This window comes from Scatophagus argus, chromosome 23 (genome assembly GCF_020382885.2).
Source record: "Scatophagus argus isolate fScaArg1 chromosome 23, fScaArg1.pri, whole genome shotgun sequence".
Taxonomy (NCBI): Eukaryota; Metazoa; Chordata; class Actinopteri; family Scatophagidae; genus Scatophagus; species Scatophagus argus.
The window spans coordinates 9720364-9737535 of NC_058515.1; the positions used below are offsets into that span (position 1 = coordinate 9720364).

The 17172-nt window shown below is 44.6% G+C and overlaps 1 protein-coding gene across 6 annotated transcripts in view; it reads left to right on the plus strand.

Annotated features, from left to right (window-relative positions):
- The window catches only part of si:ch73-335l21.1 (insulin receptor substrate 1-B), a 39705-nt gene that overhangs the window by 3686 nt on the left and 18847 nt on the right, over positions 1-17172 (plus strand). For 2 of the 6 annotated variants that reach the window (XR_006842373.1, XR_006842372.1), the window contains exons 2-4: positions 6641-6942; positions 7347-10527; positions 16930-17104. Coding sequence is in view for 3 of the 6 variants with exons in the window: in XM_046380386.1 (XP_046236342.1) it covers positions 6641-6942; positions 7347-10527; positions 13106-13290 (3668 nt within the window). In the remaining 3 variants the exon portion in view is untranslated. The other 4 variants (XM_046380386.1, XM_046380389.1, XR_006842374.1 and 1 more) reach the window with 3 other exon arrangements.

Here is a 17172-nt window from a genome sequence, read left to right on the forward strand (position 1 = left end):
CCACCACCTCGGGAGTCGTCACTGACCTCAGTGAAACCGAGTTAAACACTGGAGCAAGTGGCGCTAAATGAGTCGGAAACAGGAGCTACAAACACGAACACACAAGAAAGGCTGCATGTATGAATTTAAAAAACTTTAATTATGTTTACGTTACCCAGAGTGCAGCTGAAATGTAGATTAGTCCAAGACAGAAAATCAGTAACTATTTTAGATTTTGTCATTTTTCAAGTAGAAATGTCAAACTCTGATTCCAGCTTGTGAAACAAAAGTTTGTTGTTTTTTTTTGCCCTTTTCCGTCATATCTAATAATAATCTGTTTGGCTTTTAACCAGTTGGACAAAAGAAGACATCTGAAGATGCCGCCTTAATGTTATAATGACCATTCTTCTTTCTGACATTGAAATCGAACAAACGGTCGTCAGATTAAACGATGACGGAAAACCTTCCTTTGCAGCCGCAGCCTGAGAGCGTCGTCTGTCTGTTCAGCTGGTTTTGTTGTGATCTTCAGAGGTTTGTTGACATCCCTGCAGTACAGTAAATCTCCATGGAAAAAATACATTTGAAACACTGAGAAACAACATCTGTTTCCAAATATAATGATATGGTTATTCATGCTAATCCACAAAACCTCACTGTAGATGTGTTTTCAGTTAGGGCTGTGGATTATCACGATGTAGATTTTGACACTTTTTGACACCACAAAACAAATGTGTTTGGTGTCAGATTTAGCCAAGCCTCAAAACATCAGGAAATCACACCAAAACTCTTTTCGTTTTTTAAATGAGTTTTCCTGATGGTGTCAAGATTAAAGATGCTGTTTGTGGCTCAGGAGTGTCATGTGGCTACTCTGGCCAATGAGATCTGGATCTCACCAGTGGCTCGCCGAGCTGGCCGATTAAATGTTAAGCCGCGCTTAAGCACTGCTCATCTCCCTAATTAGGTTGTAATTTTGGTCTCGAGGGTCACCAACTGGTGGCACAGCTGAGGCTGTGTGCTAACGAAGTCAGAGAGGAGAGAGCACTGCGTCTTCTCAACTGTTTCATCCCCTGCAGTGGAGCTAGTTCACTTCCAATCCTGGCTCAAAGAGCGTTGAGCTGCCACAGGATTTTTCCTGCGCGTAAATAGTTTGTACAGGTTAACACCATCTAATTTCATTTAACACGACAAGCTGGCCAGCCGGGCTTTATTATGGCCGGCTCTGGCTTGTTGCAGCAGCTTTTTGCATTACAGTTACAGTTAAATGTCATTATTCTGTAAAGGCCTTGAGCGCTCCTCGTTATGCCAGCCGCTGTGCGCTGGAGTTGCCTCATCGCTTAAGCAGCCCGTCAATTAGGTGGTCGGGTTTGACTGACAGTAAAGCGAGGCCAGGGGCAACGGATCCATTTAGCCCATATGTTGAGTATGACAGAGCCGAGGGGCTTTAACTGCATAGCAGGCTGTATTGATTGCTGTTGGTAGATACTCACTCATTACCGTTCCTGTAGTGGAGTTCAGGAAGTTCATGAATTGAGATTTATCGGCCTTACTGTGAATGCATGTGAAACATGCAGAGAAATTAGTGAAAGCCTTCCTCGTTAGTTGGCTGTGCTGTTCCTCTGGAGATGCTATGCCACAGATGATTGGATGCCATGTAACACTAGTGTTGAGACATAAGAGGAAGTCTGTCTCAATCTCTGCAGGAAATGTAAAAAGCTTCTGTTTTTGTTTACTATGTTTTTCAAAAAACAAAAGAAAAAAGTGCCTAAAGTAAAGTCGTGTTCTATAAGCTTTAAGTGTTGCTTTTGAGACCAAAATCCCAGCAGTTTTATAAAATGAGATGAAAGTTGTGCGAAGCTTTGTGGTGTTCTTTACATCTTCACACAAAGGAATGTACACAGGCGAGTTGGAGAGTTTTCTGTTTCCTTTCGCTGTGCACACCCTTACAAGTGCAATCCTTACAGGTATATATAACACAGCATAATAAGTTAAATCCTCAGGCCTTTGAAGCCCCCTCTTAATCATTAAGAAACAAGCCTGCTTCGTTTCAAGTGCAGCTGTTTCTTGCCTTGGCCCAGGGTATTACAAAGTTTGACAAGGCAGATAGTCACAAAGTGTGCACACATGGCTGCTTGCTGGTACATAACCCTGATGCTAACGACGTAAGGTATGACGTGCAGCCTGCTTGATATTCTTTGTCACATGTCAGTGTCAGCTTTCCAGACTGATTTTATATATTTTAATCTAATTCTTTATTCAAATGGGGGAAAAGTCAGTGGCCTCTTGCCTGGATGGCCAGAATGAATTCCTGAATAGTTTAATTCTGAAATTCAATTTATTCACTTTGGAAAATTTGTGTAATAGGAATCTTATTGGATAATTTTTCAAAACTACACATGATTTTATTTAAAAAAAAAACTCAATATTTTGGAAGTTAAGGCCCTCAAGCAGAACATAACTGGTTTTGTTCACATTTCACACTCTGAGCCAGACTCAAAGTCTAAGACGAGTGCCAGTTTAGTGAGCGTGTTTGCTTCTGATTACTTACTTAAAGTTTTTTTTTTTTTCATGGACAGCAAATCTCGTCCATGCCACTGATAATTGATAACCGATAAATAATAATTTCATGCACTTTGTGTGTGTGTGTGTGTGCTCTCATGGCTGACACAGTACACATGTCTCAGGGAAGCATCATGTCCCTGAGTGTGGGCCCAGAGAGGGGGGGGGGATTACAGATGGTGGTGATGGGTGAAGAGATAGGAACCAGAGGAATTGAAAAAGAGGGAAATGGGTACACATGTCAGCCAGAGATTAGACCAACTGTTTTCACTGCTCAGTGGCTAACTCTGTCTCTTCTCTGAAGTACATGCCCGAACAAAAGTACACAGCTGTCTCCCATCTATCCGCGATGGTAACCTGGTATGGCAGTGGGTGGGGTGTGATATGAGGGGCACAGTAGCTAAGATTGAGGGGGGTAGAAAATGGGGTTTAGCCCTCAGAAGTTTTCTGTGCAGTGTTTTGTGGTATTATGGCGCAGCACAGCATGCTAGGGTAATGAGGTCAGAAACTTGAAGCAGAACCGAGTGAGAGCCAGCCGCTTTGTTTGCCAAAGCAGTTTTCCCTGATTTACAGGCTGCATTAGCTAACTAAGAAGAGGGATTATATTTTGAATCTTGCTATAAATTTCATTCATCTAATTTTTTTTTTTTCACAGAAATGCAATATACTTGACCGTAACTTAAATGCGGAAAGCCAAGTGAGCGGCTCAGATTTTAAAACTCAAACTTACGCCAAATAGAATCCAACCCACTGGCACAGTGCTTCAGTAACAATACCCCCCGTCCTCTCCTCGCTGTGGGTGAGAAGACACAATCCACAGGCACTCAGGATCCCTAAGGAAGACCTACTTTCTTTGTGTGATAACCATAACAGCCATAATCAGCCTGTCACTCAAGGAGGAGTTGTCAATATCCCATCAGACATCTGGCAGCCCTGAGGGTAAATATTGCACCCTGTTCCTCCCTCTAAACATGCAGTGAGCAAGCAAGGGACACACAACGTCGCCTCAACGCCAATAACTCATACATTAAATCCCAGAAAATTGGGTTAGATTATGGCCCCTTTATATACAGTATGTGTTCTCAAGAGAGGCAGCTGAGCATAGCAAATAAATTGGCATGAATAGACAGCAGTGTTGGCCGCGTTAGGTTGCCATTCTCGAACCACACATGAGACTGAAAGTTTCATGTGCGGTCATGGCCAAAGTGAAGTAAACACCTGGTGTGTGAATAAGCCAGTGTAAGTTGTTTTCAGGTTGCTGAAAACTGAGAAATAAATAAAGTCAACTTTTATAAACCTCTTTACATACACCATCCCTCAAGGTTGAATGAAGGTTGGCTGAATGTTTTTCCGCACACATCGCCCTTATTCAACCAGCAAGCTTAACGCAGACGCTTTATCACCTCCAGGTGTATTTTGCTTTCATGTGCATCCGCCTTTCGTCCTCAGCTTCATCTCCTTCTAAGGGCCATTTTGAGTGCATGTTTTTCTGAGGGTTCATTGTGTTGTATAGGGGTGGTGATGTGCTGCACGGAAGTTAAGATAAGATAAGATAAGTTTACCGGTTTATAGCCTTTTTATACAAAGTGAACAAGAAAAGAAGGACCTGGCTCTCTCAACAGCCATCTCTGGTTGAGCACGCACCCTGCCATGCAGGTCTGCCAGGGGAAAGCCAGGGGCAATCTATAATTCATACATCTCCATGTAGGATCAACGCTAGCTTTATGTAACCATGAAGAAAGGATGTTCATTAGGGTTTAATCATCCCTGTATTCCAGGAAAGCCTCTCAAAGGTTTTCATTGCTGTTGAGAATTGTCTGTATTTTTATGTTTGTGTATGTGTGTATCTTTTGAGGGCGCAGCTAAGGTTTAAGGGTGCACTGTACACAAAACAAACAACACACTTATTCTCTCCTAAAGACGGGCCCTTGGAACGGGAAACTATTCGAGGAATTATGCTGCGCTGCAGTCTGAGTCAGTCTAAAGAAGTAAAGGCCCAAAAAGTTTCATTTTAAAATAAATAAAGCCTGTAATTACATTTTTTAAAATCCAAGCAGTCCTAAAATAAACTCGCCTCTTTCAAGGCTCTTTTTAAAAGGGCCCTTATTGCCTTCTTTAATGGCTCTCTGGTATCTCTTTGCAATCTCCTGCAGTCCCTCATTCTCTTGGTCCCCACTGAAAAATCCCCAAACCATCCCTTCCTGTTGTAAATCTAAATCGAGGAGGCAAACAGGACTTCTTGCACACAGCTCCTCACACACAGAGAGAAGCAGTACATGAAACAGCCATGCATGGCCTTGAGTGAGTCATCTAATGCGGGGGGGGGGGGGGTTGCCTTCACACACACACTAAGCCGCAGCCTCCATGGCTTTCAACAAAACATCTATTCTGAGTCGCTTTCAAGTTAAGAGCGATCCTCCAATTTTGGGCAAGAAGGCCGAGCGTGACACGTCAGACCTCTCCCTCTTTTGCAATCACAAGTAAAAATGTTTTGGGAAGAGGACCTAGGCAAGTGTTTGTCATAACGGAAGCTCATTTAATATGGCGTCCACTGTGCATGCTGAGGCTTCTCGTCTACATATGGTTGTCATTGTAGGATTTGGAGTGGAGTCATGGGAAAGGAAGAACAAATGCATGCTGACATACTTGCGAATATAATACTGCGGTCAGGAGACACTGTGATTAGCTTTATTTGACCAAAATCACTGCTTTAAGTAGAATACCACACAAGCTTTGAGAAAGTATGGCCTTTCACTCAGTTACTTGTCAAAAAAGACACTTGTCCCTTCTTCAGTATGCCAGATGTGATGGCCTAATGAGGCAGGTGTTCAAGTTCACCATTACTGCACAAAGAACATCCTGTACCCATGAAGGGAACAGGTGAGGTGGAGGTTTGTTTCTTCAGTCTTGTCATGATGTTGATTGATTGTATGTGTTGTAGATTGGTAGTTGTCATGCTCAAACATATCCACCCTGGCAATTCGACAGAGAAAACTAAGAAATGTGGTAAAAGAGAAAGGAAAGGGGCAATTTTTAAGGAACATTTCAGGGTGGTTCCTTTGAAGACGAATAAGATTCCACCCTAAAACATGAGTCACATCGTGGTATTCCTATAATCCTGGTGTTTTTTAGTCTACACACATGAGGTCCCTTGTGGCTGAAAGTAAGAGAGCTTAGAGGTAAATCTGTGATACATTCAGAGGCACAATGAGTTGCCCAGCATGATAGAATTGATCTAATTTTCTGTGGAAATGTGCAGATTTCCTGCTTTAGATCTGTGAACAATAAAGTGACTTTAAAAACCAAACAGGCAGTCAAATATTGTTAAGTGGTTAAGTCCTTTGCCTTTGAATGGCCACTACAAGCTCAGGATCCAATTTTAACAAGAGCTTTCTCTCCTGTTTTTCCTCGCCTCACTAATTCCCTGCTGTCTGAATACAGAATACTTAACACAAAGGGTGAATGGACTGCCTGTAGTTCTGCTAAAAGACACTAGGTTTTATTAGTTTACAAAGCCACTTTATTGTCAGTAGAACAGCCCCAGAAGATGGCTCTTGAGGAGCTTATAGAGTGCTTCCTCTCAGCTTTCTGGCCATCTATTTGCATTTGGTTTGGAGAAGATTCACTTGTTAAGCATTTTCCAAGTTGGTGTTTTTCCACAACGGTTGCTTTTCTTTCATAGTCATCACTCTTGTGCGCAGCTTTAGTTGTCAGCAGGTTCATTTTTCCACACTGGTGTATGTGTGCAGGATGTTTGTGTGTAGTTGATGAATGAGACCCCAGGTATGGAGCCAGTCGGTACAGTGAACAGGTCTCACAAGTTCCTGCATGCTTCGTTTGAACTCAAATCAGGTTTGGAAATCAGTGAAAAGCTCAATATCAGCAGAGCTTACGTAAGAAAGGCTCTCGTCCTCTGCTAACAGGTAAATAGTGGTGGTTTCACCTGGTGTTCCCTTTGTTCACAAATGCGTGAAGGTCATGTTAGGAATTTGTTGCAGCAGTTGTTCTCCATTAATCCTCTACTGTATAACACATTTTTCCTTGTCAGTCATAGCCTTTTAGTGTTTCACTCTTACTACATTTTAATATCCTTCTGTCCCTCCAGGTAAGAACCCCACTGACAGCGGGGCTGCTGGGGATTATGGAGTACCCAATCCTGGGCCGGCATTCAAAGAGGTGTGGCAGGTGAAGGTGTGGCCCAAAGGCCTGGGTCAAGCCAAGAACTTGGTGGGCATCTACCGCCTTTGCCTGACTGATAAGACGGTCAACTTTGTAAAGCTAAACTCTGATGCTGCTGCTGTGGTGCTGCAGTTGATGAACGTCCGCCGCTGCGGGCATTCAGAAAACTTTTTCTTCGTGGAGGTGGGACGCTCCGCTGTGACAGGCCCGGGCGAGTTCTGGATGCAGGTGAGTCTGTAATCTACATTCCCCTTTATGTATGCTGCACCATCTTGTCTCATATACATTAAGAGCCTATAATCAACATAGCCAGAGGAACTGACAAGCTCTCTCACATTATGGTTAGAGTTAACCTTGTGTTGTGATCGTATTCATTAAGGTTGCTGCTCGACCGTAACTTGACCATAGCTGGAAATGAAAGGCAGTGGAGACACTGTAATTTGGTATTTTTTTTAGTACCTTAACATGAACACTTTAGATTGTAAAAATTAACTTAAACAAAAGTAAAATAAGCCAGTTTGAGCCCACAATTTAAAGATTCTCTTTAAAAAAATAGTTTGATTATTTCTTTTTTAGATATATATTTTATTTTATTTTTTTTTGTCTGAGAGGGTTTCTGTGTCATATCTTAGGTAGATGATTCAGTGGTGGCCCAGAACATGCATGAAACCTTGCTGGAAGCCATGAAGGCCCTGAGCGAAGAGTTCCGGCAACGCAGCAAATCTCAGTCAAACTCCGGCCCTGGAGGAGGTGCTACTGCTTCCAACCCCATTAGTGTTCCCTCACGCCGCCACCACCCAAACCCTCCTCCCAGCCAGGTAGGCTTCACCCGCCGACCCCGAACTGAGCCTCCTGGAGGAGCTAATGGTGGAGCAGGGGTCAGCAGTGCCAATGCTTCTCCAACCCCACGGCATAGCTTTCCAAGGTCTCGCACTGCCAGTGATGGGGGGAAGGTTGAAGAAGGGATGGCAGGAACTACACCGCTCCAAGGGCCGAGCTCCAGCCCCTCCACCAATGGCTCCTGCTCCACAACCCCAATCCTCAGGTCGAAGTCAGCCCGTTCAGCACCTACCACAGCTGCTAAAACTCCTCTTGGGTTGATGCGCTCAATCTCCACCCCAGCACCCTCCCCAGCTCCAAGTCTCTCCTCTAGCTCTGGGCATGGCTCTGAGTTTGGAGGCATAGCGTCCTCCACTGGTGCTGGTGCGTCTGGTGCCTACAGTCGTGTCCCCTCCCATCACACATCTATCTCGGGCTCACCCAGTGACTATGGCTCTTCAGACGAGTATGGCTCTAGTCCTGGGGATCACACTCTCCTCCCCTCCCCTAGCCTCCCTGGAAGCTCTGTTGGTAGCGCTGGGAGCCAGTCACTTGGTGAGGAGGGAGCCAACTATATCCTGATGGGCCAACGTAGTGGTGGTGGTGGTAGTAGCAACAGTAATCAAGGGAGCTTAACATCCAGCTCCCTACCAGCACCAGGAACACCAACTTGTGGCTCTCAGTCCCAGACCAGGAGAGTCCTGCGGCGCTCCTCCAGCCGTGAATGTGAAGCTGAGCGTAGGTTGCTAAGCAAGCGGGCTTCATTACCTCCGATGGCCCTGGAGAGGCTGGCCCCAAGACAGCGCAGAGCTGAGGAACCAGCAGAGGAAGATTCAGCTGATTATGCCATCATGTCAAGGAGCACCAGCCGCGAGTCTTTCACTTCTACTTCTTCTTCTACACAGAGGGAATCTCTCATGGGTGGTGGATCAGCAGGGGGAGGAGGGGGGTATTTGGATGTGGCGGGTGAGTTCAAAAGTGAAGGTGGTGGAGGAACAAGTGGAAGTGTAGATTTAGGTGTGGACAATGGGTACATGTCCATGTTACCTGGCGTCACTCAGCCTCCAGTGTCCTTGTCCCAGTCATTGGCTGTTTCTGTCCCAGACTCTGATGCCAAACCTGCTGATGATTACATGGCCATGACCCCTAACAACAGCGTGTCGCCTCCACAGCAGATTAGGCCTCCACCAACTTCTGATGGCTATATGATAATGTCCCCCAATAGCAGCTGCTCTCCTGACCAGCGTGGAGGTCTCTCTGGTGTTGCTTGGGTGGGCAGTAGCAGTGCTGACAGCAGGGCAGGCAGTGACTATATGAACATGTCTCCAATCAGTGCACGTTGTGTAAACGGTAGCCCCCCACCTCCTGACCACATCGATCATTTGGAAACCAGTTCTCAGCAGCAAGCCCCCAAGATGGTGTATTCTTATTATTCCCTTCCCCGTTCTTACAAACACAACCCAACTGGTGGACACTTTGACGATGGACTTGGACGAGGCAGAAGGCCCAATGGCAATTGTAGTAGGGGAATGAGTGTAGGTAGGACTATGGGAGGGTGTCAAGAGCAATCGTCAGCAGGTAATTCAATGGTTGGACGCCACCTGTCACTCTCCTCCTCCTCATACTCCTCCAGCTCAGCCAGCAGTGAGAGCCTTGGAGAGAGCGAGGACAGAGCTACCCAGACAGTGAGCACCATGGCTGGGGCAGCTCAGTCCAAAGATAGAAGTAAGCTCCAGCAGAGACGGGGCTCTGGTGGATTGTCCAAGCAGGGTAGCCATACTAGAAGCAGACCAGTTAGCCTGTTTGTTGATGTATCCAAGGCTAACACCCTTCCTAGAGTCCGTGAGAACCCCCTGCCCCCAGAACCTAAGAGCCCTGGGGAATATGTAAGCATTGAGTTTAAGGGGGAGAAGTTCAGCCATACTGGGAGTGGAGGAGGGTCCGGCAGGGGTCTCAGGCATGGTTTATCATTGGCTCATGGCTCAAACAGCAAACATCCTCAACACAGACCAACTTCTTGCGTAGGCAACTTTATCCCCCTCTCCCGTAGTCCCTCTGCCCCCATCACTTCCCCAGCTGCCTCTGAGTATGTCAACATGGACTTGGGTCCCTCTCCCTCCCCTTCACCTCTCTCTCTTACGCCACTAGTTTTCCCCTCTTTCCACACCCCTCCCACGCCCTCAACTCTTGCTCATGCCCCCAAGGCCTGTGATGAGAGTACTGCTAGCCCTCAGGAAGAGGGGGCCCAAGTTGCTGAGGCACCACTTAGGAAAAGCAGAGAAAGTGTTCCATCAGTGACTGAGTCTGAGTCCCCAACATCCTGTGGAGACTACACAGAGATGGTCTTTAGCTTGAACAACAACACCGTCCCTAGGTCCTCAACCAGTGTCTCTCCCAAAGCCCCTTCCCCCACGAGGACTGATTCTTCTGTTTCATCGCTATCACAGGGTCTAGACTTCCCACTATCCAAAACAGGATCCAACCCAGATCACGGGGCTAAAGTTATCCGAGCTGACCCCCAAGGACGCAGAAGGCACTGCTCAGAAACCTTCCTTGCCTCACCTTCCCTCCCCACCTCTACCTCTACTTCCTCTTCGTCTGCTGCCTCCTTCTTTCCAGAACACGCCCAAGCTGTGGCCCGCCGTCTTTGGGGGAATGGTGCTGTGACAGATAACCCCACTCAGTTTGCCCTCCCTGGACAGCAGTCCCTTCCGACAAACACCCAGAATTCATCCACAGAGCAAGGCCTTAACTACATAGACTTGGACCTGGCCAATAAAGAGAGCCCCCATTTGGACCTGGATGGACCCTCAGGTATCCAGGCCCCCTCTCGTCTCTTCTCTGTACTGGGTGGAGGTTCTGGGGTCGGTGGAGTGAGTGCAGCCGTTGGCAGCAGCAGCAGCAGCAACTCCAGCCTGAACACTTATGCCAGCATCGACTTCTACAAATCAGAGGAGCTGCGGACTCATCAGAATGGAAACAAGGAGGGAAAAGGTAAGAGTTGCCTTTACTGTCTTAAAACATATGTTTTACCGTGTTTAGTCTCTTTAGTTTTCCTTACTGTGATTTCTCTATCTAAGCATTTTTGTTCAATTTGTGCTGTCTACCGTTCTTTTCTTGCTTTTGCTCTGTCACATTATCTAGAGGGAAAAGAATAGGCTTTCAAGATTAGCACAGCCTCCCCCTCCATCTATGTTTGTAATGAAACTTCACCTGACGCCAGATCAGAATATAGACGTCAATTTGATTTGTTTGACTGTCTGCATAGTCCACGGTAAGAGATACTGATCCTCTGCTCTTACAGTTCATGACTAGATTTCCCTCTCTGGAGCTTGTTGTTGTTGTTGTTTTTTATCTTGTGTAATTATGTAAGATGTCAATAGCCAAACAACCGATTGGAATAACTCGATTCAGTTTTTCCTTTCATTGAGTTCAGATTCAGCGGATAGTTTTTATATGTATTTGACCGTACAGAGCTTATCACAATGCTTGTTTACAGTAACTACCCAGTAGAAGACCCCTGTGTCACGCAGCTTACATAGAATTTAATGTACTTTTTTCATTATGGTATTTCAAAATAACATCAACAGACTAAAAAAAAATGACAGTTTGGGTTAATCAAAACAGCAGCAGAAGTTCGTTCGACTGGTGGTGAGATGTTTGGTGGATTCCAAACTCCAGCAAAGCAGCACAGTTTATAAAATAAGTAGAGAAGAAATATCTGGTGAGTTGGACCACCATGTTTAACTATAGATCCAGAAATGGTACAATTTCAGCAGAAATACACAGTTTGCTGATTTCACATATCTCTGCAGTTCAAATCATCCACCAGTCGAAGTGAAACTGTTGTTAGCGTGCTGTCATGGTGGTTCAGTTCATGTGACAAGCAGCTGTTTTTCAATGTTGCAAATGCACGATAGTCCTTGTTCAATAAATTTCAATCCTCCAATGTGACGTGAGTAAAAGAAATGAATAACTTCTCAGATTTTATGTTGTCGTATGAGTTTCCAAAACCCTAGAACTTTCACATTATAATGATTTTATGAAAAAAATGTGTCCAGGAATTCAAGTGAGGTTGCCAGGTTTGTAGACCTGGCTATAAAAGTAATTTTTTTTTTATGATTCATACACTTAATTCAAGCAGAAAGCTGTTTTTGTTTAGTGTGGCCTATTACAGGGTTAAAAACTGTTTTACAATTAGCTTTTTTGTACTGTAACAACTTGCCGTTTCTTGTTAGAAAGGGAGGTCAGCAAGGGCAAATGATGTATTTTCATTGTATTTACGTTTTTTCCCTCCTGTGTCGGGCAATTTTCTAGCTGTGGGGGACCACCACCAGTTAAACAATGCCTCAACTAGGTCACTGTGAGACGTTTCCTCATCGAAAAACATTCTCTTTGAGCCACTGTCTGCACTAAATTGGGTTGTTAAGAAACAGACGCCTGCAGTTTAAGCATATAGAGCAGCATTTAAATGGAGATGTGGATTTATATGCCTCAGTAAAACACTTGGTAGTCTTACTTCACCTTCCACAGTGGGGCTCTTGTGATGAATGCATCTGACCAGGCCTTGTTGTTTACGTAGCTCTGTGAGCTTCACATGATTTGTATCCTGGACTGTGTTAGACTTTAAGCTTGTGGGTTTTTGCGATAAACATTTCGTAGCTCGGTTCCACAGTTGGATTTAATAAAAGAAAAAAAAATGTAAGGCATTAACAAAATTCATCATGGGATCTTGTGGTGAGCTCAGTAAGGCTGAGCTCAACAGTTGGTTTTCATAGATTCCACAGATGGAAATGAACCATCAGTCTGCATCCCCATACGTCGCTGTGTTGGTTTTATTGGGAAATGGAGGCCAGGTCAGTGGAAGCAGGCGGCGTTGTCGAGTGTATTTTAAATATAAATGCTAGCATGCTACCACAGTGGTACCATATGGGCTCTGACTGCTGAGTATGTCAGCGGGGCAACGTGGGGGGAATGTTACACATTGGCTGTGAATGTTGAGATGGGGGCCAGTGTTTCACTCACACAGCTCTCAAATGCCTCTGTACAGTGTTCCCCCTCCTTTCATCCCTCCATTCCGCCTCCTCCTTCTTTCCTCCTCCAATAAATGATCCTTTTGTTCGAGTGTTTTTGCCGCGGTGGGCTGGCGAGCCTCAGCAGGGCCAAGCCCCAAAACTAGTGGACTCTCCTGAATCTGTTTTCTCTTGCAGTCCATAATTTGTGGGCTCTCTATCTTGCTTTCTCGGTTCTTTTCTTACTTTCTTTTCTTCTTTATTGCTGTCTTTGTCTCTTTGTTTTTCTGTTTGATGAGTTCTTCTTCTACTTCTACATCCTATGGCCATCCTCTTTCGACATCTAGGCTGATGGATTTTTGAAATTCCTTCCCTCCCCTCCTTTGTTCATTACACATACTGCTGTTCAAGATTTTTCTTCACGAAAACCTCTCTTGTCTTTAGGTCTTTTGTCCTCCTCCCTGATTGCATGGCGTTTCACTTCATCCTTTCAAATGCTTGCAGAGACACTTAAAAATAGATTTCAGTGCTGCAATGAGAAATTTTCCCTTTGCTTGCAGAGCGGATGGCAACCAGAGGAAGAGACAGACAAAAAAACAAGGAAAGGAGAAAATGCAGATGCAAATGCAATGTACATGGCGACCAATTTATCTGTTACTATAAACAAAATACAGTTTGGAAACGATTAATTATCTTGTCTGCGTGGATCCTGTGTGCTTTTTTTAAGATTTCTGATCTGCTGTAATTACAGGGACTTTTCCCCCAACAGGCACCAGCTTGTATAGGAAAAGAGTGTGTGTGTCTCAGGGGTGTGTACTTTTTGGCACGGAGAGCCTAAAGGCTAAATCTGAACATCAGTAGTGGGACATGTGCCAAGAACAATCCTAATTGACACTGGTTGTGTAATATGTAACCATGTAAAAATAACCTCTCATGGTGTATATAATGAGGAAACGTAGGGGGAGCAGTTTAACGCCAAAATTTAGTCCTTCAGGAAATAAAATGAAATCAGAATGAATCAGCTGCAACAAATGTGACACCTACAGTTTTCTGCATGTCTTTTTGTCTGTGTTGATGGTCTGCGTTTTATGAGTGTCGAGTTCTGCCAAAGTGTGGGAGACTCTGATTGCAATGTGTAGGCTTCCCTCAGCTGTGTGGATCTTTGTGTGTGCGTGTCGACGGAGGAGTGTCGTGACCTTCAGCAGAATGTAGTGAAACAAGTCGTTTATGAAGTGGAGAGGATTTTCGGGACAAAATGTTAATTTAAATTAAATCCGCCACAGCTCCCACAGTCTCCTCCAGGAAAACCATGTGAGAGAATTTTATTATCCGCGATCCCAGCTGTCCCTTAACTTTATTTCTTTGCCATCTGGAGCGGGATGTGTATGCCAGTCTCAAAATAACCTGTAGCCCTTTAAAATTCCTTTAGCCTGGATGTGCGGTTAAAAAAAAACACACATTTAGATTTAATCTGCAAATGAATTTAGTGCTTTTAAATCTAAACTAAATTTTGTCTTGCTTCCGTTCACAGAAGCGGGACTGTTTACATTTGTCTACTGTTGGCTAATTGGGCAAAACTCGTGCATACCTGACTAACCAGATAAATATCTACAGTCTGTGTGTGTGTGTGTGTGTGTGAACTCCCTCTTAATGTCTAAAACTTTTTAAAAATATTCTCTGCTTTCAGTCAGTTTGTGCATTAATGTGCGTTAATGCAGTGAAGTTAAACTGTCAGATACAGATTTAAAGCACAGAGAAAGTATGAATCAGTAACATCCGATAAAACTTCTATAAATATACATTTATAAACCAAAATGACAAGCTTTAACTGCATATATGTGAACGTATGTTGACATTGACCCCTCCTAGTATTTTATTGGTTGCACTTCTGGGCTTCATGATCCAGTTGGCGGCTGGTTGGCACGATCCCACCTCCATGAGGGCCAGGAAAAAATGTAAACGTTCACACACGGCCAAATCCTCTTTAGCAACCAAATCGCGTCCGTCTTCCACATTGGAAGCGACACGAAACACAGGCCCTGTCTGTTTGTCTTTCTCTGCGAACTGGAAATAAAAGACTTTGACTGCAGTTGTTAACATTGGGGAATGACAGTTTTATAGGTTTTGGTTTATTTTGGTTTATTACAAGTGGGTCTTCTTTCAGCTTTTTAGTTATGGTGATGATTTGGGAAGATGACAGCGTCACTTCGATGATGGGAAGAGAAGCGCAGGCGTTCACATGATCAGACAAGTCAGGGAAATTAAGACTCAAGCTGTCGTAAATCAGAACTGCCCTTTTAATTATTCTGTTATTAAATTATGAAGAAAACTGTATTTAATGAGTCCACGCTCTAACAAACATATTCATTCATTCTTGTGCATGTAAAAACCCACAGTTTTCCTTATGCTGCTTTCCTTGCTGGTTGTCATCCAGGGCAACACTAACAGCACTAGTAGAGTTATGTAAAACCACTATGCAGAACCACGTGGACGGCACATGACCCCCAAAGAGGGTGAGGCTCAGGGCACAATGTGTGTGTGTGTGTGATGTTTATCTGTTGTGCCTTTTTAACCTGGTTTGTTCCAGTGCAGCAGCACAGTGACACACAGATCTGCTCACATCCATGCACACAGATGTGAAGGAGTGAACACATGGAGGACAAAACCGAGGTTCATATATAAATCTTGCAAGTTTTTCAGTTTATATATTTATTTTCCAGCAGCTCTTTTCTATTAATTTGACCCTCACAGTCTCACATTTTAACTACTCATTAGCTCTTTCCTGTTCGACTGTTGTATAATCGACTGTATGGATGTGAAAAACAGGGCGAGGTGGGAGGTGCACCCCTGCATCTTATGATTGCATAATCCATATTAAGATGGCAATTAGCTCCAATTTCCACACATCGCAAACCCGTGCTTTCTTCATTAGCCTAATTACAGCATTACACAACTGATCTGCCCTCACAGGAAGATGCAGGACAGCCAAGACGGCAGAGAGGCCTGAATGCATTGACTCGTCCGTATGAGTAAACGAAAGCCACATTTCTGTGCTCCTCAGGTTTCTTTGGATCATATCACAAAATGGAGGAAGAGAGAAAGCACAGGGTCTATTTCGAGGGGGGAGGGGGCAGTTTGTTTTTGTTGAAGTCAAGGACATGCAGTTCTCTGAAGTCCAGTTGGCTTTGTTTGGGTGGTCTGTCCAACCCTCCTCAGTTTGGGTTTTCAGGGAGTCTTGAAGGTTATGTGTGTACACGTGTGGAGGAGGCTCGAAGGCTGAGGCGTTTTGGACCACGTGATGAGGTCATCAGCGTGAGCAGTGGCGGCGGCGGCGGCAGCGTCGTCCAGCACAAGGCCGGAGGCGTAATCTGAGTTGAACACTGATACGTGCACACACTCTCGAAGCGGCCACACACACGCACACACTGAGCAGAATTCATCAGCTGCATGTTTTTTCTTCAAACCTGTGTGAGCCAAAGCAGAGGCCACATCTGACGGCATCATGGAAGATCTAGTGTATGAAAATAACCTGCTAAATAAGTAACAGCCACTGCACAACAGGGCTGGAAAACACCTGGAAAACAGATGCTGTGAAGTAAGCTTAGTGTAGTGATGTTTTGGGTCAGAGTCTTTGCTTCTCCTTCATGATATCTGAAGTGGAAAAAGCTTCTCTTCTAACCTTGAAACTATTTTGTTTGTATCAGGACAATTTTTTTGTGTGTTCTCAGCTCAGCAAAGTGAACAAACTCCTGGCTTTTGGCATGAACGTTCCTCAGAATTGGCAGCAGGTTTGAATAGCTGCACCGGTGCAGGCATGTCAGCTCAGGTACAAGTGAAACGATGAAATACGATCGAGGAAGACTGGCTTGACTGATTTATCTGCGATTTCAAAGGCTTATCAGAACACCTGACGGGAGCTTATATTATTGCGAGGAAGTATGTTCGTTCCAGCAGTCACCGGGTAAAGACACACGGCCGTCACATTTTAAAGTCATCGATCTCGAATGTGCAATCCCTTGTTTTTTGATTGCCAAGTTGAACCCGGATGAACGTGTTTTCTCCTTCACCAGAGACGTCTTCCCTGTGCTGGGAAATCCAACAGCTCCAAAAAGAGACAAAAAAAAAAAAATCTAATTTATCTTCTTAATGAGTAGGAACTGATGGTGTCATTTAAAGGAAACGTGGTGCCTTCAGAGGGATGAGATGTCAGGACTTGCCAATGTCTCTCATCGGATCATCATCTGTAATCAGTATTGAATTATAACTCTTCTTCTGTCTCGATGGAAAATTTTTCTCCCTCTGCACGTGGCGCACGTGCGTGCGTAATATTGACCGCCGTCCCTGCGTATTTGCTTTCATACTGTTACTGTTTACCTCGTTTCAGCAGACATCAAAAGGCCTTTTCATAAAGAGTTGTTGACACTCAAACACTGAAGCTGAAAACACCGGCGAGCACGGAGAATGGACGAGGACGCTTCTCTGGAATTGAAAGGAGATGGATGTTGGGAAGAAGAAAGGGAGAGAAGGTGTGGAAAGCAAAGGGCTGGAGAAACGATAAGGTGTGTGAGGTGTGAGGTGTGATTAACTAAAACATTTCGCTCTGGCGCGACTCTCAAAGAGCTTCTTC